Source organism: Lycium ferocissimum, chromosome 1 (genome assembly GCF_029784015.1).
Source record: "Lycium ferocissimum isolate CSIRO_LF1 chromosome 1, AGI_CSIRO_Lferr_CH_V1, whole genome shotgun sequence".
Classification (NCBI taxonomy): domain Eukaryota; kingdom Viridiplantae; phylum Streptophyta; class Magnoliopsida; order Solanales; family Solanaceae; genus Lycium; species Lycium ferocissimum.
This window is the reverse complement of record NC_081342.1, coordinates 65,835,922-65,859,503: the sequence shown is the minus strand read 5'-3', so window position 1 is coordinate 65,859,503 and position 23,582 is coordinate 65,835,922. Positions and strand designations below refer to the sequence as shown.

The 23,582-nt window shown below is 31.1% G+C and overlaps 1 protein-coding gene across 1 annotated transcript; it reads right to left on the bottom strand.

The window, feature by feature from the left end:
• Positions 1–11,083: 11,083 nt before the first annotated feature.
• LOC132066484 (uncharacterized protein At4g15970-like) lies at positions 11,084–13,858 on the bottom strand. Its single transcript, XM_059459791.1, has 3 exons — positions 13,559–13,858; positions 12,406–12,768; positions 11,084–11,706 (listed from the first exon to the last, which is right to left on the bottom strand). The coding sequence occupies exons 1-3, from the start codon at positions 13,856–13,858 to the stop codon at positions 11,221–11,223; spliced, it is 1,149 nt and encodes a 382-aa protein (XP_059315774.1). The 3' UTR covers positions 11,084–11,220.
• Between the last annotated feature and the right edge of the window lie 9,724 nt (positions 13,859–23,582).

Below are 23,582 nucleotides of genomic sequence, written 5' to 3'. Positions count from 1 at the left end.
AAAAAAATTTTAACAAGGACTCAAAGCTTTAAACTTTGTTAAAAAATTCACTTAGGAATTAGAAGAATTTACTTGGCATAATTAATCGTTCTTAATAGTTACTTTCTTATATTTTGGGAAAATCATAGAAAGAGATAATCTTTATTTTTTAAAAGGAAATAAGATATTCTATAGAGATTAAGTGCACTTCATATAATGATCCATTAAAAGTATATCAAGATCAATACCCTGATCATACACTCTATTAACGGGAATACAACCTTAGTTTTTTTACCTAAATTACCCCCAAAAGAAATTTAAAGAAGAATTAGTCAAAAAAAAACCAACTTTTCCCAAAAAATCATCAAATTAAGACATTAGACCTAAATTTAGCTCCTATGACTTTACTAACCTTTTCACCCACTTCCCCGGGGGATTCGCCCAACCTTATTTTACTATATTTGACAACGCCCGCTTTTATCCCAATTTAAAAGGGTTTTTTAGCTATCTCCCTTAGTAACCTCTTTTTTGGGGTCGGGGGGCCCCAAACCCTTTGTTAAAGATAGCAAGTGGATCAAGTTGATGCTGCCCCCAAATCCCCTGGGCCTTTTTTGTACCCCCCAAATGGGTGGGGAATGGTGAAAGCCCCCGGATCTTCCTTTTTTTAACCCAAGGGCTTTTTAATGAGTTCAATGAGGAACCCCCAACTTTTCAAAACTAAAAATGTCCCTTTTTGGGTTCGGGGCCCTTTTCTGAATTTTACTTTCCCCAAATTTGTTCAAGTCTTCCACCAAAGGGATATTGATTGAAAGTTCTTTAAATTTTCCCCTTTAAAATTTAAAAACTTTTCGAAAACCTTTTCGGAACTTTGGGGAAAAGGATGAGATTTTGGAACGGGCGGAAAAGCCCTTGGCACCCCCTTTTCCGTTTTCCTTCCCTTTTTGAAGTTTTTATCTTTTTTCGGTACTTCTTCAATTATGGGCTTTTCAATTACCCCGCTTTTTCTTTGGAGGGTTCTTTCAAAAACCCCGGGGTTTTCCCAACAATTTTCTTATCTAAAAACCCCAAATTTCTTTCACCAATGTCTCTCCCCCAATTGTCTTGCCACTCCTAATAGTGATTGCATGGCATTTATGATCACCATCATTCTTCGAGTTTAATTGTATCACTGGGGAGCGTGCCCTTTTGTCTTTCGATTTATATAAATGTGAGATTCGGCCAAGCTATGATTCTAATCGCTCACTAAGTAGAAGAGAACCCAACTTTCCCCAAGCTTTTCATTTCATCTCTTGTTTCTTTGCAAAAGGCGTCGGTCGACTCAACTTTCTTCAACACTTGTGACAACATATCTTCCACTTTTGAACTAGCGGGATCACTAGTGGGGAGGTTGGCTTGAGATTTGTTTATTTCCTTCGGGCGGGACATATGGAGTTGAGCTTCGATGATTGTTGTAGTTATTGTTATAACCACCTTGGTTATTATCTCTATTGTCTTTCCAATTTGAGCTTCCTTGCTCCTTGTTCCAACCTTGATTCCCTTGACCTTGCCGCCAAGATCCTTAATTAGGACCTTGGTAGTTAAGCCGGGAACTCATCCCTTGATTGTTGACATAATTAGCCTCCTCATCATACATTTGGAAGCAATACTCATCTTGAGGACCCCCTTCACAAGATCCTACCGCATTCACCTTTTTGCTACTTCCACCCAACACATGCTTAGTAAGAAGCTCCATTTGAGTGACTAATTTTGCCATTGTCTCATCTCTTTCTTCTTCCTTCTTTATTGTCTCACGAGAGAGCAAGATTTTAGAATAACTTCCTCCACCAAGATTTTAGAATAACTTCCTCCACCTACTTCTAATTCCCTAGCATGCCACGCTTCATTAGTCTCAATCAATTTATCTAACAAAGCACTCACAACATCATAGGAATTTTCCATGACGGACCCTTCCGCAATATTATTCGCCACTGACTTGTTGACTTAATTCAATGATCAGTAGAAGGTTTGGAGAAGCACACTGTCGGGCAACCTATGCTTTGGACAACTTTTAACTTTCTTCTTGAACCGAGTCCAAGCTTCATGGATAACCTCATTAGGAAGTTGACGAAAGTTGTGAATTTCGTCACAGAGTTGCAACATCCGAGATGGAGGGAAGAACTTTTTGAGGAAAACTTTGGTCAACTCCGCCCAAGTAGTGATGGAGCCGGATGGGTGATAATCTAACCATGTCGTGGCCTCCCCCATAAGGAAGTACGAGAAAAGCCTCAATTTGACTGCTTCGCTTGACACGCCTGGATGCAAGTTTGTGGTGCACACCCCAAGAAAGTTCTTAAGGTGCCTATTCGAGTCATCATTGGGTAGACCGGCGAATAAGACCTTAGTGTTGAGCAAGTGTAACATTGTATTGTTGACATGGAAACTTGCATTTCCTAGAAGAGTGTGTGTGTGTGGGGGGGGGGGGGTTGAATAGTTGCTGCATAGCTGGTCTTCCCCACCACCTCATCTGTAGGTTCGTCAGCCATTTTACTTGCGCAACAGGAACAACAACAAAAAGTAAGAGAAGAAATAAAGACTAAAAGTAGAGTTTTACACTAAATGGTAAATTTTTAGACTGTATTCCCGAGCAATAGCGCCAAAATTTAATACGCCCAAATTACACCTTTTAAAATAGGAGTAGGCGGTCGTCGTCAAATATAGAACCAACAAGGTTGGGGTCAAATCCCACATAGAATACAATGAAAAAATATACTTGCTAAGTGTAACGCTCGACTATTAGTCTATATTTCTAGGAAAGGGGATATAATAATGATTGGTTTGAGGGTTATTAACTTAATTTATCGCTAATTGTTGTTAAGAAGATAATCTATTGGTAAAAGGACTAAGGTTGTGGTTCCAATGGAAAGTAATGCAATTGGGTATCAAATCATATCATCTATGTGTCTAGATGTAATTAAACATGGGCTACTTAGATTTATCAAAAGTCTCTCAACCAAATTGATAAATGTCATTACTAAGCTTTCTCAAGCCTTAGAATGTAGAAAATGTGAACGCCCATTTTATTTCAAGTTGGCTTTCCTATCTCTAGCTCAAGCTATTAGATGGGGTTTAAAGAAAATATTCATAAAGCTTACAATGATTAATGGAAGAAGATGACAAAAAGGAAGAAGATTTTCCTTAAAAGCTTGCAACCACCACTATTCAATGGCACTAATGGCTAAAAGACAACAATAAAGTCTGTCCAAGGAATATTCAATAATGTTCACAAAAACCTAGGCTCGAGTATTTAAAGAGAGAGAATAAAAAGTATAAAAATTGCCTAAATGACGACATGCGGCACAAAGTATGCAGTCGCAATAAGAGTATGCAACCGCATCTGGAGTTTGCGGTGTCGCATGTACTCCACATTCTGGTGCACTTTGTCTGATTCACTAGTTGCTCAGATCTGGAGTATGCGACCGCATTTTGGAGTTTGCGGTGCCGCATCTTACGTCACATCTTGTTATATTTTGGCAAATTCTCTCTTGATTTGTGCAACACGACCTGCGACCGCATCTCAAATATGCGGTGCCTAGCCGCATTTTCATCATTTTTTCTCCTTTTTTTTTGCCAATTTTTTCCCTTTATGCCCTCGAACTCACAAAACCTGTAAACACATAAAAACATAATAGAAATAGAGAAAAATACTTGAAATGACTCCTAAAAAGCATAAGTAGTGGATGTAGAAAGCCTGAAAATCCATGACTTATCAAACGCTGCCGAATGAGTGACTGGATGCATTAAATGCCGACCTGACAAATCGTCTGATCGTGGGAAAAAAGGCTACGTTTTGATTCCCGTAAAAAGTTTTGAGTACGTATAGGCTCTTCCACTTCCCGGGATCATGCTATGAAAAACTCGGAAAGCGGGCGACTATTTTTATGGGGGTAAAAGCGCATCCGGGCCCGGTCACGACCACGGGGTCTGTCCAGTTGGTTCCCATTCTCACCAACCCGCGTCACGTCAACAACCCTTGATCAGAGCGCCGCTCTAAGCATACACGTTAGGGTGACAGAAAGGTCACATCACATGTACTATGGGGTTTGAAAAGTCTTGCTTTGGTTTATATAAGATAACTTAGGGTGGAAGGAAGACAAATTCATTTTTTTCACTCTCTTGCTCTCACCATTTGCAACCCATTGTTATTTTTTAAGCAATATACACGGAATTATCACTTTTTAGTCATTTTTAGCTATTTAAATCTTATCATACAATCTTTGTTGTTTGTTAAACTCTATCACGATCCAAACTACTCCGAGTTCTCGGGGTTAGATACGTCCCACTTGTCTTTAAACTAACCCTATAAAAACAAATCTCTAACTGATTTTTTGGTTAAACCCGATTTCACCGGAAAACAATATTATGGTTTGTGCATTATCGAATTTAATTTCCAGTAACCTTTTCCTCGATGTGATTTTAAGGACTCTAAATTTATTCCACTTTGTCTTTCAAAAGAAAATGTGATTATTTGACTGATTGTGAACTCTTCCAAATTAAACAGTTGGAAGATATAGAAAAATATCCCTCAATTGAATCTTTAGCTGATTTATACATTCACAGATAGACTCTACATAATTTACAAGATGCTACTCATATTTCTTAATATGTCACTTATAAGCAGCTCATTTTAGTACACTATATCACCAGTAAATTACCAAAAAAAAAAAAAACTATATCACTTGTTCAAAGTCTGAAAAAACTACTTTGCTTCAAACTGGATATCCTGTGCGATGTTTTGAAGTTCATTTGGGTCTAGCTTGGCCTGCTTTTTCTTTTAAGTTATGGTTTGAATGTAACTGTGAGGTCTTAAACCCTCTTTGGTAAAGAAACAATTTATTAATACAGTTTCATTCAAGTAATCTGATAATTGTTATTGATTATATGATTTTGTATCATTCTAAGCCTTTTCTATATTTTTATGCATGAACTTTCTTGAGCGAGTCCAATGGACTCATCTTTCCTCCAGCATATTCTGTGTTTGAGCCATAACTAACATAATATTTCCCTAATATTATCTCTTCGAGTCAAGCCCATTCCCTTCAGACGAACAAATAAAAGGGAGTGGGCCCGCAGCCCAATTGTACGCTCAACAGCAGCCCACAAGAGGCAGAAACGGGCCAAAAGCCCAATGTTTGATACTTTAATTATTTCTCATATATTTTATTTTGTATCTGTTTAATAATTGACTAACTTTCTACTTTTGCTTTTTTTTTTTTTAATCTAGTTGAATCCTTAAGGCAGAGACGTGAGAAGCAGTTGCTAAATGTTGAAAAATAGTCTTATACTAGTTTTTATATCATACGCGACATTTTAAACCAAAGCAAACTTTCCTCCAGAATGGGTTAAAGGTCAAGCAATTCCAGTGACATTTAAAAGGAAACTGATGAAGTAAAAATGACGTTTTTATTAAGAAGGAAGAAACAATTTTTCAAAAAACAGGCTAAGAGCCTGTTTGCATGGGCTTAAAAAAGCGAATTATAAGGCCGAAAACGAACTTATAATGTCGCTTTAGATAAACTTGCCAAACGAATTCAATTATTTTTTAGGCTTATTTTTAGCACAAAATGGCTTATAAGTTAGCCAGCCAAACACTCAAAAAAACTAAAAGCAACTTATAAGCTGTTTTCATCAACTTATAAGTCAATCCAAACAGACTCTAAGCCTCCTGAACGGCGCTTCCAGATTTTTCAAAATGGGCTAAAGCCCAATACTTATTAAATAATTTTGGACTGTCATATGCATCAATGAAATTCATGAAAAGTCTAAGATGTTAAATTATATATTTAATTCAAAGTCTAGAACTCATGGACATTATTATAAAAGGAATAACAAGTCGTTTTGCAAACAAACTGCAAGAAATGATTTCTAAAACAAAATCATTCTCAAAATCCTCTTTTGAAACAAGCTATACACTTTTAGCCATAAAATGTTAGATTCGTAGGGCAACCGCATTTTATGGATCCCTTCCGAGGTGCCTAACACTTTTTTCGGGGATCACCAGTATTCTTACCGTTCTTTAATATTAAAAAGGTTTTCATAAACACCTTTAAAAATGATTTCCTAACAAAATTACGTGGCGACTATGTTTTTCATGACAAAAAGACAAGTTATTTTTCTTATACGAGCCAACTCATGTGAAGCTTTTATATACAGTGTAAAGGTGAACCGTAACATGAAGTAGCAGAGACAAAACGTAAAAAGAATATTCAATTAATAATGTCAAAGCACAAGAAAAACAAATGAAATTCCTTCTGAAGAAGGGATGGAAAGTTAAATATGCATGCACCTACGTCGCGCGTGCATCTTGTGCATCGCACGTGCATTCTGTGTCAACTAGTAAAAATTAAGGGAAAGGACACAAATGGCTGCTGGGCCATAAATAATCCCACTTGCTGGCCCATCTATTCCCAAACCCAAAAATTAGCCCATAAACTATTTGCATCCGCTAGCCAAAATCTGTAGCAAGTCTTGTGTGGCGACTAAGATTTAAAAAGTCACCACTAAAAGCCCAGGAGCTTTAAAAAAACACTAAAGGGCTGTTACAGAAAAATCAGGCTTTTTAGTGGCGATTAAAAAAGTCGCCACTAAAGGTTAAACGTCCCAAACCATGTATAATATGTGTATATTTAGTAAGAAATATCCCAAAAAACTCTGAGGCGACTTTTGTATATAATATGTATCATTTTTGTATAAAAATATGTATCAGTACCTATCTCTAATGTATAGAAACTGTATAAAATATGAATCACTAAGGTATGTATTTTTTTTTTTTATATAATATGTATCATTTGTGTATATAATGTGTATTATAGAATAGAAAATTGTATCGTTTTTGTATTAATATGTATCATTTTTGTATAGAAAGTGTATATATAATTTCAACATGTGTATATAAACTGTATCAGTCTTGTATATAAAGCGTATAATTAATTCCAGCATATGTATATAAACTGCATCATTCTTGTATATAAAGTGTATAATTAATTCCAGCATATGTATATAAACAAACTGTATCATTCTTGTATATACTTACTAAATATACACATATTATACATATTTTGGGATATTTCTTACTAAATATACACATATTATACATGTTTTGGGATATTTAACCTTTAGTGGCGACTTTTTTAATTGCCACTAAAAACTCGATTTTTCTCTAAAGCAGTTTTCTTTAGTGGCGACTTTTTTGTGGTGACCGAAAAGTCCTTTTTTTTTTTTTTAAGCGCTTGTTGTTGGGGGCCAAATTGGCATTATTATTTTGGGCCGGCCGGCCATATTTTGGCATTAATTTGGGCCGACTGGACTCCTGGTGGGATTAAGCCCAAACAGTGGTCAAATGTGGGATTAGCTTGGTTGAGTGGACACACAGTGTCCTTTTCCCTAAAAATTATATATTGTTAAAATATGTACTTGGTATATAACAAAATTAAAAGGACATTAGTGTAAGCTCAAGCTGATAAAGAACTTCATCTAAGCTACCTCCAGATAAGAAGTCATATATCAACAACTTAATGTTGGAGAATCGCACTCGCAGATTTACCAGGTAACAGTGTTTTATGCTTTCAAGAATTTATAGCTCTCTCTAAAAAAAATCTATCAAATCCCTCGTTCATCTCAATAATTCATTTCAGAGCAAGCACGTTGCCATCATCCATCACAAGCTTGTAAACGGTAGCAAATCCCCCAAAACCAATTATATTTTCTGCATTCAAAGTCTCTGCCTTTTCGATGATATCCTCAGAAGAGTAAGGCAAATATCTCAAAAAATCTATCAAATCTCTCACTCATCTCAACAATTCTTTTCAGATCAAACACGTTGCCATCATCCATCACAAGCTTGTAAACGATAGCCAATCCCCCAAAACCAATTATATTATCTTCATTCAAAGCGTCCGCATTTTCGATGATATCCTCAGAAGAGTAAGACAACTCTCTCAAAAGATTTGTCAAATCTCTCGCTCATCTCAATAGTTCTTTTCAGAGAAAACACATTGCCATCGTCCATCACAAGCTTGTAAATGGTAGCAAATCCCTCAAAACCAATTATATTTTCTTCATTTAAAGTCTCCGCCTTTTCGATGATAGCCTCAAAAGAGTAAGACAAATCTCTCAAAAAATCTGTCAAATCCGTCGCTCATCTCAACAATTCTTTTAAGAGAAAACACGTTGTCATCGTCCATCACAAGCTTGTAAACGTTAGTAAATTCTCCCCAAACCAATTATATTTTCTTCATTCAAAGCCTCTGCCTTTTCGATGATATCCTCAGAAAAGTAAGGCAAATCTCTCAAAAAATCTATCAAATCCCTCGCCCATCTCAATAATTCTTTTTAGAGCAAACACTTTGCCATCGTCCATCACAAACCTGTAAACGGTAGCAAAAATTCCAAAACCAATTATATTTTCTTCATTTAAAGCCTCCGCTTTTTCGATGATATCCTCAAAAGAGTAAGAAAAATCTCTTAAAAAAATCTATCAAATCCCTTGCTCATCTCAATAATTCTTTTTAGAGCAAACATGTTGCCATCGTCCATCACAAGCTTGTAAACGATAGCAAATTGCCCAAAACCAATTGTATTTTGTTCATTCAAAGCCTCCTTTTCGATGATATCCTCAGAAGAGTAAGGCAAATCTCTCAAGAAATCTATCAAATCCCTCGCTCATCTCAATAATTCTTTTAAGAGCAAACATGTTGCCATGGTCTATCACAAGCTTGTAAACGGTAGCAAATCCCTCAAAACCAATTATATTTTCTTCATTCAAAGCCTCCACCTTTTCGATGATATCCTCAGAAAAATAAGGAAAATCTCCATGAACATCACAATGGATACACCTGAAATTAAGAATTTGAATATCCAAACAAAAGGATTCGATGCAAGGAATTCAAAAGGATGGAGATAATAAAAATAACTTCAAAATCTAATTTCAACAATGGTTCTCGACGACGACCTGTACCAACATCCACCGTGAGGCCGCTGCAATAATTTTTAACCCGTCTCTTGTAGAGGAAACAACCTAGAAATACAGTAGCGCCAGCAGTAGCAGTACACAGACAGTTGCAAAGGAAATTATGAATACTTCTTCTTATTTTGGTTTTCCGCTAAAAAGATTGCAGATGAGATGTTACCATGAACCACAAGAAAGAAAAGAAAACCGGAAGAGACTAGAAGGAAAAGATATAGAAGAGCTACAGACCCAACTGAACATGTCATCAAGAAACACTCTCAATAAATCACACTGCTGCTTAATGCTTGAAGCACATGTATAAGAAAAATAGCTAAACTATAATGTAATGCTGTTAACTCTTAAGGCATTCTTTTAATAACCAAGAAATCTTTTAGGACAGTGGCACACAGTGAAAAACTCGATGAATAATGGGCTCGCCCCTCTGCCCATTCCACTTAATTACTTGATTTTACAACGGACCATCTCACATATCATATTTACCTGGAGGAAGAGAAATTGATGTAGGACCTCTGGCAGTGCATGGATCAGCACCTTGTGGCGTCCCATGCGTAAGAATGCCGTGAGAACCTAGTATTGTAATCCTAAAGCTATCAAGTGCTAATTGTAAGAAATAGTAGAGAAGAAACGTAAACAGAATTTGCAATTAATAATTTCAAAGCACAAGGAAAACAAATGAAGTTCCTCCTGAAGAAGGAATGACAAGTTAAATCTGCATGCGACATGCATGTTGTAAGTTGCACGTGCATCTCGTGTGTCGCATGTGCATCCCGTATCAATTAGTAAAAACTATATATATTGTTAAAACATATATTAGGTATATAACAAAATTGAAAGAAAATTAGTGCAAGTTCAAGCTGATAAAGGATGATTCTATTTCAGCAACTTGATATAGAATCCTTCCTATTTTAGCAACTTGATAGTTAAACTTTCTTAGTAGCTCAGTTGGTTGGCTACCTAAATTTTCACCTTGTTGGTGAGGATTCGATCCCTACCTTGTAATCACGTCCCCCAATTTCCTTTCCCCTACCCCCTATTTTTTTTTTTTTTAAAAGATAGTTAAACTTATGAAGATAATATATATGATTATAAACAATGTGGGTTGACTTGTTTATTTGATACCCTTAACTACTTGAACATCCTTCTTCTCAGGAACTATTAAGTTTTCCTTTGTGGATTTAGCTTAGGTGACGTGCTCTTTCCCGGTGTCTGTGACGGAAGAAGTGTTTGGAATTGGATCATCGCGGTTAATATCGCAGTTAATGTTTCCAATGACAGAAACGATAGGCGCCAAAAATCAAATTTTGGACTTAACTACTTTAAAGGAAGAAAAGAAAAGGAAGTCTAGGAAATATGAAGGAAAATTACAGCCCCATGTGATCTAGTTTACAAAATATAGTCAAATATATATATTTTGTATATTTATATGTATAATATACATATATTATACATATGATATACATAATCGATGTATAGATTTTGTATCTTTTAGCCATATTAATAAATAAGATTGACCAAACTATACATATTGGTAAGTTCCCCAAAATACAAAAATCTCAATTCCACACCAGTTAGGGAAATTTTTTATACTTGGGGCGTGTTTCGATTGACTGGAAGTTATAACTTACTTTCTAGAAAATATTTTTGCCATACTAAACAGAGAATTTTTCTCATTTTAAAATGTTTTCAACACGTTGAGCATTATTATAGTCATAATATTAATATATTATATTTCGTCCGACTGAAAATCGTTTAGTACGTTGAATGAGCTTAATAATTTCAGCGGAGTAAAATGAATTTTAAGCGATTATCCATGAAATTGACCCGTTTGTTTTATTACCAGAGTCTTTTCTTCTTCGTACAAGTTCATTTGCTATTTATGGTACTTATATTCTAAACCTTAAATCCTAGACAATGTTAATTATCTAAGTTAAGAGTTCTTTGAAACACTGAATGAATAATCATGTAGAAGATAATTTTTTTTCTTGGGAATGGAAAAATGGACCTTATGCAAGTATTACTTCAAATTAAAGGCCCCAAAGCATGTACTATCAAATATGACATAAAAAACAAAAAGAGATTAAAGACTATACAGGGTTATTTAATTCTGAATTATCATAAATGCTTTCACGGGTAGTACAAAGAAAAAATAATTGAGAAATTGAAACAAAAGAAGAAATAAAAGGTAGTAATATTTACATTTACAAGAAAAAGGTTGTTCATTGATCAGATGATCATCATTATCCACATATTCTTGGAACAGTCCAAGTATGATTCTTTGACTTCCTTTCACCACTTGACAAATCCATATAATTTTTCCAATCATCAATGGCCATTCTTAAATCATGTATTTTGTTATCAAGACCAATACAACAATTTGCATGCATTGTGCACACATAATTAAGATCTTTACTAGGTTCACAAAATCCTCCAAAATAAGCAGTGTCTAAGAACCTTATTTTCAATCCAATTTTCTTGATAAATGGATCATATTTGATTAGGTTGAGCACATCTTGTTCATTCGTTTCTGGATAAATTTTTCTTGATTTGTACCAAAACTTGTAGAATTGGATTGTCCGATTATTTGATTTCACGTGTTTAAACCCTCCATTTGGATAGTTATCTAGGTTGAGTGAATCGTACATGTAATGATCACAAGCAATTTGAAAATCAACATGTGAATAAAAATGTGCAAATGGTTGTCGAAACCATAATATATCTGCATCCTAAAATAACAAAACAAAGAAAGAAAGTAAGTTCTTCAAATCAACTAAGAGAACTTGAGCGATGGATACAAACTGCACTTGTTTATAGTAATTGTTTTCATTTTTGTTTAGTCAAATTTTTGGGAAGCTAAAAGTGTTTATTCCCTTTATTTTCATTTATCAGCCATACTTTCTATTTTAGTCGATCTATGCGAAAAATAATATCATACTTTCTTATTTAGAAACAATTTAACTTTAAATTTCTTACTTTATCTTAAATGAGATGATTTATAATCGTACAAACATTTATGACTTGTTTTAAACCATAAAATTCAAAAGTCTTGTCTTCTTTAACTCTGCGCTACATAAATTGAGATGGAGAAAAATAAAATTACGCCAAACTTTTAGGGGAAAAAAAAAAAGAAGTATTCTTGAGTAGTAGCAAGAAATGTCTTTTAAAGTTGAAAAACACTTAGGTTTTTCTTTGAAAAAGTTGTGTTGAACATTTGCCTAAAACAAACTACTATTCTCTGTATGGCAAAGTACTTTTTAGATTGATTAGCCTAACACAAGCTATTATTCTCCAAATTATTATAACAAAAAACACTTTTCAAAATAAAACAAGTGGTTATTTACTACAACCAAAAACATGTAACCTGATAATTTAAACATCTTTTACATTGTCTATGTGTACGAATTAATTAACCCAAAGAAGCTTACCGTAAAGATGAAGCTATATCCCATTTGGAGAACAATTCTTAGAAAATCAGTTCTCCTCCACATCATCTTCAAATAATCATCACTCATATATTGTTTTTCCCCAGAGAAATCAACACCTTTCGTGATTAATGCATAGCAATGTGTGTGAATCTCCAAACAACGAGAATATGCAGTTTTGTCCAAAGCTATAACTAATAAATTCTTCAACAGAGATTTTGTATTGTTTCCAATTCTAAAACTCTCCAAGAAAATATCAAAAATGGAGTTTGGAGCTGTCCATGCTGCATTTAGAGCTGTTATGATCACTGTTTTGTCTGCCATGGCTGCCTCTTTTAGCACTTTCTTTAATTTTTTTTTCTGCTTCTGAAAATGTCCACAAAATTAATTAATTAGGTAATGAATAGAAATAATTAGGAAGAAACTTTCTAAAAAAAGGATGAAATAATAAGTCTGGGCTAATCAAATTTATGTTATTATGTTATCACACTGTATACTGAACAGAAAGATTTAACTTATATATATCATTGTGTAAAAATAGTTTAAGCTATTACCATATACTTTTGATGGGTTAGAATAGCCTGAGTTAACAAAGTAAATTTTTTATGGGGTAGCTTGTTTTCACATCGTCATTTAACATGTATCTCCATTTTAATTTTTTTTGTACATATACTCACTTCAACCTGCGGTGTCTTGAAGTTAGGTTTCACAAAATCAAACTTCAGACATGGCTAAAATTCAGTCATTATTGCACGAAATTAAGGCAAAAATGGGCGGACTTAATTTAGTCATTCTTGCATGACTTCAGCCATTTTTGTCTGAAGTTCATACACATATAGCTGAAATTCAAGCAAAAATCGTTGATGTCGGGTAAAAATGACTGAGCTCAGTCACATATGGCTGAAATTCAGACTAAACTTAAGTTAAATGAAACTTCAGACACAATGTACGAAGTTGTCTGAAGTTATCCTGAAGTAGATATACGTGCAAAAAAATTCAAAAATAGGATATCCGTGCACTTTGCCCTTTAATAAGAAGGCGGGTCATTAACCCGCACAAACTTAAAAGAGTTGGATGAATCATGTTTTCATGAGCCAATTTTATCATCCCTACCTACAATTATCTCATAGAAATTAAGGAGAAACAGATAACTCACCTTTGAAGTTAGATTACTTTCTCGTCTAGTGCTCTTCTTCCCAGTAATGGAGTTATTAGTTGATAAAGAAGAATAATTACTCCTTGCATAAGACTCACGATCAGTTGATGGAGGGATTAAATCACCTTGCTTTAGATCTTGAGAAGACGAAGAAAAAATGGAGTTATTGTATGAATTTGGTAAGAATTCTAAATGGTATGTATTTGAGTGATAAAGAACAAGGCAACATATAGCAACAGTGAAGAATAAGATGAAAATCTTGACAGTTTTGTCATTGCTTCCTCCCTCAAAACCCACCATTTTGTCACTTTTCATTTTTTGAGCATACCAAGAGCCATGAATTATATAGAAAAAGGTTGAAGTAATATACATTGCTATTAGTATATAAAGAACTTTTGTATCAATAGGTCATTATTATATGTTATAGTAGGTAACATATTTTAAAAAAAAAAATTCAAATCTCATATATTAAAAAGAAATTTCTATAAACATATTTTAAATGATCTGATACTGTTAAAAATATTTACACTGATAGCATATAAAACTTTAATTAATACAGAAAAGTCAAGAATAGTCCATCAAAGGCAAACCACTCATTTAGTTTAGTCAGTGCAAGGGCAAGATTTGATAAATCACACGTAAGGACTTTCAAGTGGAGTTGCAAAATTATACACTAAATCGATAAGTTTATCATGTGTTTATGTGCTCAATGGAACATACCATAATTTGAGTGTTTAAATGAAATTTACTGACAAGTTACATGATAATCTTATTCAGCTTTAGTAATTATTACTCTATATTACTAATATTTCATTATAGTTTGTCATGGTAGAATTGACACAATAACTCTATATATATATATATATATATATATATATATATATATATATATATATATATATATATATATATATATATATATTTTACAAATAAAGAAAGAAAGATAGAGAGAAATAACTTTAATTAATTAATCATAAAAATTCAGATGTATTTCACATATAAACAATATTGAAGGCAGTATCTTTCTTAAGGTCTTAAAGATTTCCAAGTCCTAATCCTTGAAAAATCATCCAATGAATTTTAACTGAATATTCAAGTAGAGTAAATAAATATTTATCTTTACCCATTTCAAAATTAAATAATTTTTTTTTCTAAGTTTATATACCGTCGGGCTATACAACTTACATAATTGTGTATTTGACGATATACAACAATCAAAATAGTTAAATTACATTGAATTGTTTATTACTAAGGTACTATAACATGTGAATTGTATACCCGACGGCATACAACATACATACTTAACGGCATTTTTGTAAATAACTTTTCAATGGGTATTTATGAGGTAATTATATTTTACTCCACGGACTCTTTTGTTAATTTACCTAAATTCCTATTCCTTTGTAGGGTGGGCATAGTTTGGGCCAACCCGAAATTCAAACCGAAATCCGAACTTTTTAAATATTTGATTTGGATATTTGGATTATGGATTGGACTTCGGATTTTATTTTTAAAATTTATGGATTTCGGATTGGATATGGATTTAGTACTACGGATTTTTGGATATCCGAAAATTCGAAATTTTTATACCTTATATCTAGCCCAACGTATATCATATGTGTCGAATACTAATAAATCTAGTTTCTAAAGGTCCAATAGATTAGTATTTAAGGCCCTACCCATTAAAATATTAAGTCCAATATATAATTCTCTACTAAATCAAATATAATATAGGGCTTCTTACTTCTCAAGTCTCAAAAGTCTCACGTTAGTGTCACCCATGACAAAGTTCTTAGTTGTTTTTCCATATGACTACTTAGATTTTATTTTATTCATTTCCACTTTTCCAGAATGCTTTTATTTGGTATGGATTTACTATGTTGGACATGACTTGGATTTGTTAATCCTAATTTGAACTGGAAGGCTTTTTTTTATTGAGCAATTATGATTTAGATTTACCTCTATGGAACTAACACATGAATTTCGTTCCTAATAAGTTTGCCTTAAGTCTCAAGAGTCAAATCCGAAACTCCGAAATATTCAAACCGAATAATCCGAAACCGAACTTAAAATATCCAATCCAATCCGAACTTATTTGGATTGGATTTGGATTGTAATTTCTTCAATCCAAAAAATCGAATATCCAAACTGAAAATTTCATATCCAATCCGATGGCCAGAACGCCCACCCTATTCCTTTGAATAATTTTCCTATATTTTTCTTTCTCAAGTTTGATCCTCCCTTAGTCTCTATATATCGATTGAAATACGAAGTCTCAATCATCAATTTATAATCTAGCATGATCCTCCAGAAGAAATATAAAGATTCAATTGCACTTGTATTTCTTCAACTGCCTAATTTTAGTTAATTCTAAAGATTCAGTACTAAGCAATATTAATAAGATTGGTCCCTAGATTGTATAAGTAAAGCTTAATTCAAAATAGTTTTATGTTGGACCACTTTTAAAGTCTATCACTTCTAAGGAAATCACAGCAAAACCCCCAAAGAAAAAGTAGGATATGGATAACAAAAAAATAAATGAAAAGAAATTGCTAATTACCAAACAAGGAAAAGAAAGTTAATAAAGAAAGTCAACACGTATAATAGTACAGACGTCTTTTTCCTACTATATTTGGCACACAACTTTTAATCTTTCTAGAGAATTCCAAGTAGCATATACAAATAAAAGGATCTTTGAAACTAGTTTATGCTTTAAATGTAACTAATTTTATTGTATTAAGTATTTTTTTTAATTTCTAAAATCAAGGTATCATCAGGGGCGGATCTAAGTAATTGGGTGCGGATTATTGGAACCCAGTAATTTTTACGTTGACCCTATATTTATATTGAGAATCTGTTAATCAATAAAAATAATTTTAAGTAACTAAATCTAGATTTCATTATAAACATATGAAAGTCCATTCAAAATATAGAATCCAAAGATTATTATAGGAGTAGTAATCTTAAACAACTGTAAGTAATTAATTAATCGATCCTATCGATATTTATCCATGACTTTTAATAAATGTGTTGACCCAATTCTATCCATAGAATGGAGAAACTATCCCTATAAATATAGAGAGCATTACAACTTTCCCCAATATTACGAAATATATAAAAAGAAGAAGAAAAATGAGTCTAAGGATGGTTTTTGCTTTGGTTCAATTGATGATGTTTGTCAGTGGAGGAAACTTTGTAGAAGGTCAAACCAAAATCATAATTTATAAATGTGATGAAGTTACGTGCACAAATTCATGCATAAAAAAATATGGATCCAAATTGAAGGAGGCTCATTGTGAGCCTACAAAGTTTGGAGATGTTTGTAATTGCTATCTCTGGCCACCAGTGACCCACAAAGGATCAAGAAAGAATTTGCTTAAATGATAGATGAAAAAGAAAACCAAATGTTATGGCAGAAATAAATAATTTTATTTCAAAATTATTATCTCGTATGGAAAATAAGTTTCTTTTGCGAGAATTATTTTCTATTATGTTCATTGTTTTGTTTTTTAATAGTCAATTTCAGCCATCTAAATTGAAACTTACAGAAAGGCTCAGGAAAAACACAGAATAAGGCTAATGTTAAACAAACAAGAAGTTTCCTCTTAATTCCCTCACAAGATTGTACCGTAGATTGAAAATAAACTAGGACGTAAGATCATCAGGGGCAGTTAAATAGTAACGCTAATGAAATTATTGCCCAAATATTAAAGGCTCCAAAAATATTAAGTACGATATATTATTGTTATTATTATTAATATTATTATTATTATTATTATTATTATTATTATTATTATTATTATTATTATTATTATTATTAAGTATTCCCTCCGTTTTAATTCTTTTGTCTAGTTTTGACTTGGTATGAAGTTTTTAAGAAAAAAAGATGATTTTTGAATCTTGTGGTTTTAAACTAAAGATATTTAGAATGTACCGAAATGATACCTTGTGGTCTTAAATATGCCGTGTGGAAAGTTGGAATTATAAGGGCTTGCAAAAAAGGAAAGAGTCATTCTCAAAATTAAAACAGAGAGAACACTTTGTATTAATTGAAAAATTCAAATTTTTAATATTATTTTTAATTTGATAGAGGCTGTACAGATGAGTGAGTAAATTAATAACGGTAAATTCTTTTATGCTTCATCAAAAGATTTTGGTCATCCTATTATCAATTTTTATTCATTTTGCGAAAACTTTAAGTTGCAATTTGATTGATTAGTCTGATACTATAATATTTATAAAATTATACTATAGTATACTTTAGAAAGAAAGGTAGAAGTAGATTAAGTATTGTAGAGAAATCAATTATAAGTCCTTTTTTTGTCCATATACTAAAAATAGATTCAGTATTTTTATTGTAAGACTAACTGATTTACAGGCTCTTTTCGGTTAATTAGTTAATTATTTTTTAAATGACAAAAAGTACTCAAAGTACTTTATAATACTTAAAAAAAAAAAAAAAAAGGGAAAGATAACCTATTGGAAAAATGAGGGGCCTAAAGCTTTGACATTATTTGCTTCGCCCAAAAACAGCCCTTGGTAGTTGCCAAGTGCCGATCATGATTCATGACCCTCCAGATTTAGGTCTTGACATTATAGTTTATTTTAAATTCCTAAATTGAAAGCAAAGTCCTACGCATTACAGTTTTATATCAAAGGTATGTATTATTGGCGATTACAATTCTACATAACATGGATGAATCATGATGCAATTTTCGAATGATTGCATAAAAATTAAAGAGTTAACTTTAACATGTTAACTCTACTGGAGCCTTTTCCCTTCCAGTGTGATGTCCTAATGTTAACTTTTCCTTTAACCGATAAACTGCAGTCGAACGCCTCTATAACAACCTGGTTTGTTTTAATGTATTTTTTGATTAAAAATTAAAGAAGCTAATACATTATTAATAAATCACTTTGATCCTTAGAAGATGGAAAACTTGTATCCGGAAAGAGTCCAAATATATGCAGATCTTTCAATGTGAAAATATTTAATTATCATAGTACGTATTGATGTTATATTTCTTTGTCGAAAGCGGTTTATCAAAGATCTAGAATATCTGGTTAGAATACTAAATGCGTTACTCCCTCTGTCTTAATTTATGTGATACATTTTTCCTTTTAGTCCGTTTAAAAAAGAATGATACATTTCTTTATTTGGCCACAATTTAACTTTATATTTAACATTTTACGCTTAACGAGATGATTTATAAAAATTTAACCTTGTGAGTATACCAAATTTAACCTTGTGAGTATACTAAATTTAACCTTTTATGCTTAACAAGATGATTTATAACGACAAATATTTTGGCTTGTTTTAGACTACAAGACTCAAAAGTCTTCATCTATTTCTTAAACTTTGTGGCCAGTCAAACTATATCACATAAATTGAGACCGATGAGGTATTAATTATCTTGGAGATTATATTATTATAGGGTAAAAATCATTTTCACCCCCAACTTTGCTTTAGAAATCAAACTCCCCCCTCAACTTTAAACAATAGACATTCTCCCCCTTTATCCTATGCAATGACTATTTCTCCCTTGTTTTTTTCAATCCTTCATTTATGTACGTTTTATATTGTATATAATATATTTCAAATTCAGATATTTATAGATTCTTATTTAAGTTCATTAACATTATAAGTAGAATAATAATTTTATGTATTTGTAACAAAATCTAATGCTATTTTTCATGATTGTTATTGCAATATTATATGTTGTAAGTATGTATATATGCATGTATATTTAAGTTTTACTGCTCTCTTAGTCTTTATTGTTTATAAAAATAAACAAGTTTTGGTTGTCAGCAATGGAATATTTCTTAAATTATATTCATTTACAATATAAATAAATTATTTTTAAAAATTTGCCTCTATTTTTTATTGTATTTGCATTACCTACATAGAAATATATTTACAAAGTTATTATGACCGGTTATTTTTCACGTGTATAAATAAATATCAAAGTTTTGATTATTTTTAATAAAATTAATTTTTTGTTTATTCTGCTAATTTATTTTATTATAGAACATCATTAACTTATATACTCAATTAGTATTTCTCACCTTTTTCTTTGCTTAGAAGATAATATTTATTTCTTATAGAAATTTGTTACGTAAATTCAAAAAATGAAATTCATGATTTAAAGAAGTAAAAAAAAAAAAAGACAAAAGTTGATAATATAAGGGTAAAATAGGCATTTAAAAAAGTCAATTAGGATAAAGGAGGGAGAATGTCTATTGTTCAAAAGTGAGGGAGGAGTTTTATTTTTAAAGTATAGTTGGGGGACATAAATGATTTTCACCCTATTTTTATATGACTTTATCACGGCAAAGCAGTACTAGTTTCTTTTGTATATAAAAGTACATGGCTAGCAACGGAAGTGGTGGACAGTAAAAATTAATTACTGTTTAGGTTAAAAACTGTTATAGAGTGAAATATTAGCGATGTTATAAAGAAGTTTGACTGTGTTATATGACCAGCCAAAATTATGTGAAAAAAACTTTCCAACTTGCTTTTGATAGACGCTGCTTGAATAAGAAAAATATTTAACTTGTTTCCATAAAAATAATTTTATGCAATTAGATCTGCATTTCAGATTATAAACATAACTAGATCTGCAATTCAGATTATAAATATAGTTAGATCTACATTTCAGATTATAAACATACCGGAAACCCATTCAAAAGATTCCTACAAGTCCATATTTTGTGGTAGTTAATTAATTATCTCAATACTTATCTCTATCCTTAGAATGGAGAAACTATCTCTATAAATAGGGAACAAATTCTCTATAGAGAGCATTACAATTATTCCCAATATTACAAATATATAAAAAGAAGAAGAAAAATGAATCTAAGGATGGTTTTTGCTTTGGTTCTATTGATGATGTTTGTCAGTGGAGGAAACTTTGTAGAAGGTCAAACCAAAATCATAATTTATAAATGTGATGAAGTTACGTGCACAAATTCATGCATAAAAAAATATGGATCCAAATTTAAGGAGGCTCATTGTGAGCCTACAAAGTTTGGAGATGTTTGTAATTGCTATCTCTGGCCACCAGTGACCCATAAAGGATCAAGAAAGAATTTGCTTAAATGATAGATGAAAAAGAAAATCAAATGTTGTGGCAGAAATAAATAATTTTATGTCAAAATTATTATCTCATATGGAAAATAAGTTTCTTTTGTCAAAATTATTTTTTGTTGTGTTCATTGTTTTGTTTTTTAATAGTCAATTTCAGCCATCTAATTGGAACTTACAGAAAGACTGTGGAAAAACACAAAATAAGGCTAATGTTAAACAAACAACAAGTTTCCTCTTAATTCCCTCACAAGATTGTACCGCAGATTGAAAATAAACTAGGACGTAAGATCATCAGGGGCAGTTAAATAGTAACGCTAATGAAATTATTGCTGCCCAAATATTAAAGGCTCCAAAAATATTAAGTACGATATCGTCGTCATCATCATCATCGTCATTATTATTATTATTATTATTATTATTCTTATTTTTATTATTATTGTTATTATTATTATTATTATTATTATTATTATTATTATTATTATTATTATTATTATTATTATTATTATTATTATTATTATTATTATTATTATTATTATTATTATTATTATTATTATTATTATTATTATTATTATTATTATTATTATTATTATTATTATTATTATTATTATTATTATTATTATTATTATTATTATTATTATTATTATTATTATTATTATTATTATTATTATTATTATTATTATTATTATTATTATTATTATTATTATTATTATTATTATTATTATTATTATTATTATTATTATTATTATTATTATTATTATTATTATTATTATTATTATTATTATTATTATTATTATTATTATTATTATTATTATTATTATTATTATTATTACTATTACTATTACTATTATTACTATTATTATTATTACTATTATTATTATTATTATTATTATTACGTTTCAATTCTTTTGTCTGCGTGTTTGACTTGGTACTAAATTTTTAAGAAAAAAAAGATGATTTTTGAATCTTGTGGTCGTAAACTAAAGATATTTAGAATGTACCAAAATGATATCTTGTGGTTTATTACTATTACTATTATTACTATTACTATTACTATTATTACTATTATTATTATTACTATTATTATTATTATTATTATTGTGTTTCAATTCTTTTGTCGGTGTTTGACTTGATACGAAATTTTTAAGAAAAAAAAAAGATGATTTTTGAATCAAAAAAAGATATTTAGAATGTACCAAAATGATATCTTGTGGTTTTAAATATGCAATGTGGAAAGTTGGAATTAAAAGGGATTGCCAAAAAATGAAAGAGTCATTTTTTTTAGACAGACTAAAAGGAAAAATAAGACAAACAAATTAAAATAGAGAGAACACTTTGTATTAATTAAAAAATTCAAAATTTTAATATTGTTTTTAATTTGATAGAAGTTGTAAAGATGAGTGAGTAAATTAATAACGGTAAATTCTTTTATGCTTCATCATAAGATTTTGGTAATCCTATTATCAATTCTTATTCATTTTGAGAAAACTTTAAAGTTGCAATTTGAGTGATTAGTCCGATACTATAATATTTATAAAACCATAGTATACTTTAATTAGAAAGAGAGGTTGAAATAGATTGAGTATTGTAGAGAAATCAATTATGCGTCCTTTTTTTGTCCATATACTAAAAATAGATTGAGTATTTTTATTGTACTTTACTTACTAATTTACGGGCTCTTTTCGGTTAATAAGTTAACTATTTTTAAAATGACAAAAAGCACTCAAAGTAATTTATAATACTTTAAAAAAAAAAAGAAAAAAAAAAGAAACATAACCTATTGGAAAAATGAGGGGCCTAAAGCTTTGACATTATTTGCTTCACCCAAAAACCGCCCCTGGTAGTTGCCAAGTGCCGATCATGATTCATGACCCTCTAGATTTAGGTCTTGACATTGTAGTTTATTTTAAAATCTTAAATTTAAAGCAAAGTCCTACGTATTACAGTTTTATATCAAAGGTATGTATTATTGCCAATTACAATTCTATATAACATGGATGAACCATGACGCAATTTTTGAATGATATAACTATTAATCCATAGATCGCGGCATAAAAATTAAAGAGTTAACTTTAACATGTTAACTCAACTGGAGCCTTTTCCCTTTCAGTGTGATGTACTAATGTTACTTTTCCCTTAACCGATAAACTACGGTCTGAACACCTCTATAACAACTTTGTTTGCTTTAATGTCTTTTTTGAATTTTTACGGCGATTGACTGTTATACACCTATTGATATGTAAATCTTATTTGACTGTAATATACAAAAACTATCTAAAAAGTTATCCTTTTTTCATTTTTTAATGTTTTAAAAAATAAGAAAGTTATTTAAATTTCACTTATTTAAAAATCAAAGAAACACTTTTAATAAATCACTTTGATCCTTACAAGATGTGAAAATCTTTAATTATCGTAGTACGTATTGATGTTATATTTCTTTGTCGAAAGCGGTTTATCAAAGATTCAGAATATCTGGTTAAAATACTAAACTTGTTATTAATTATTGTGGCTTTATCGCAACAAAGCAATACGATTGTCTTTTGTATATAAAAGTACATGATTAGCAACAGAAGTGGTGGACAGTAAAATTAATTAATATTTAAGTAAGACGGTTATAGAGTGAAACACTAGCTAGTGATGTTATAAAGAATTTGACTATATTATATGGCCAGTAAAAAATATGTGAAAACAACTTTCCAACTTGGTTTTGATAGACACTGCTTGAATAAGAAAAATATTTAACTTGTTTCCATAAAAATAATTTTATGCAATTAGATCTGCATTTCAGATTATAAACATAATTAGATCTACATTTCAGATTATAAACATACCGGAAACTCATTTAAAATATTGCTAAAAGTCCATATTTTTTGGTAATGTATTAATCTCAATATTTATCCCTATTTTTTGGTAACGTGTGGACCCATTTCGAATCATACA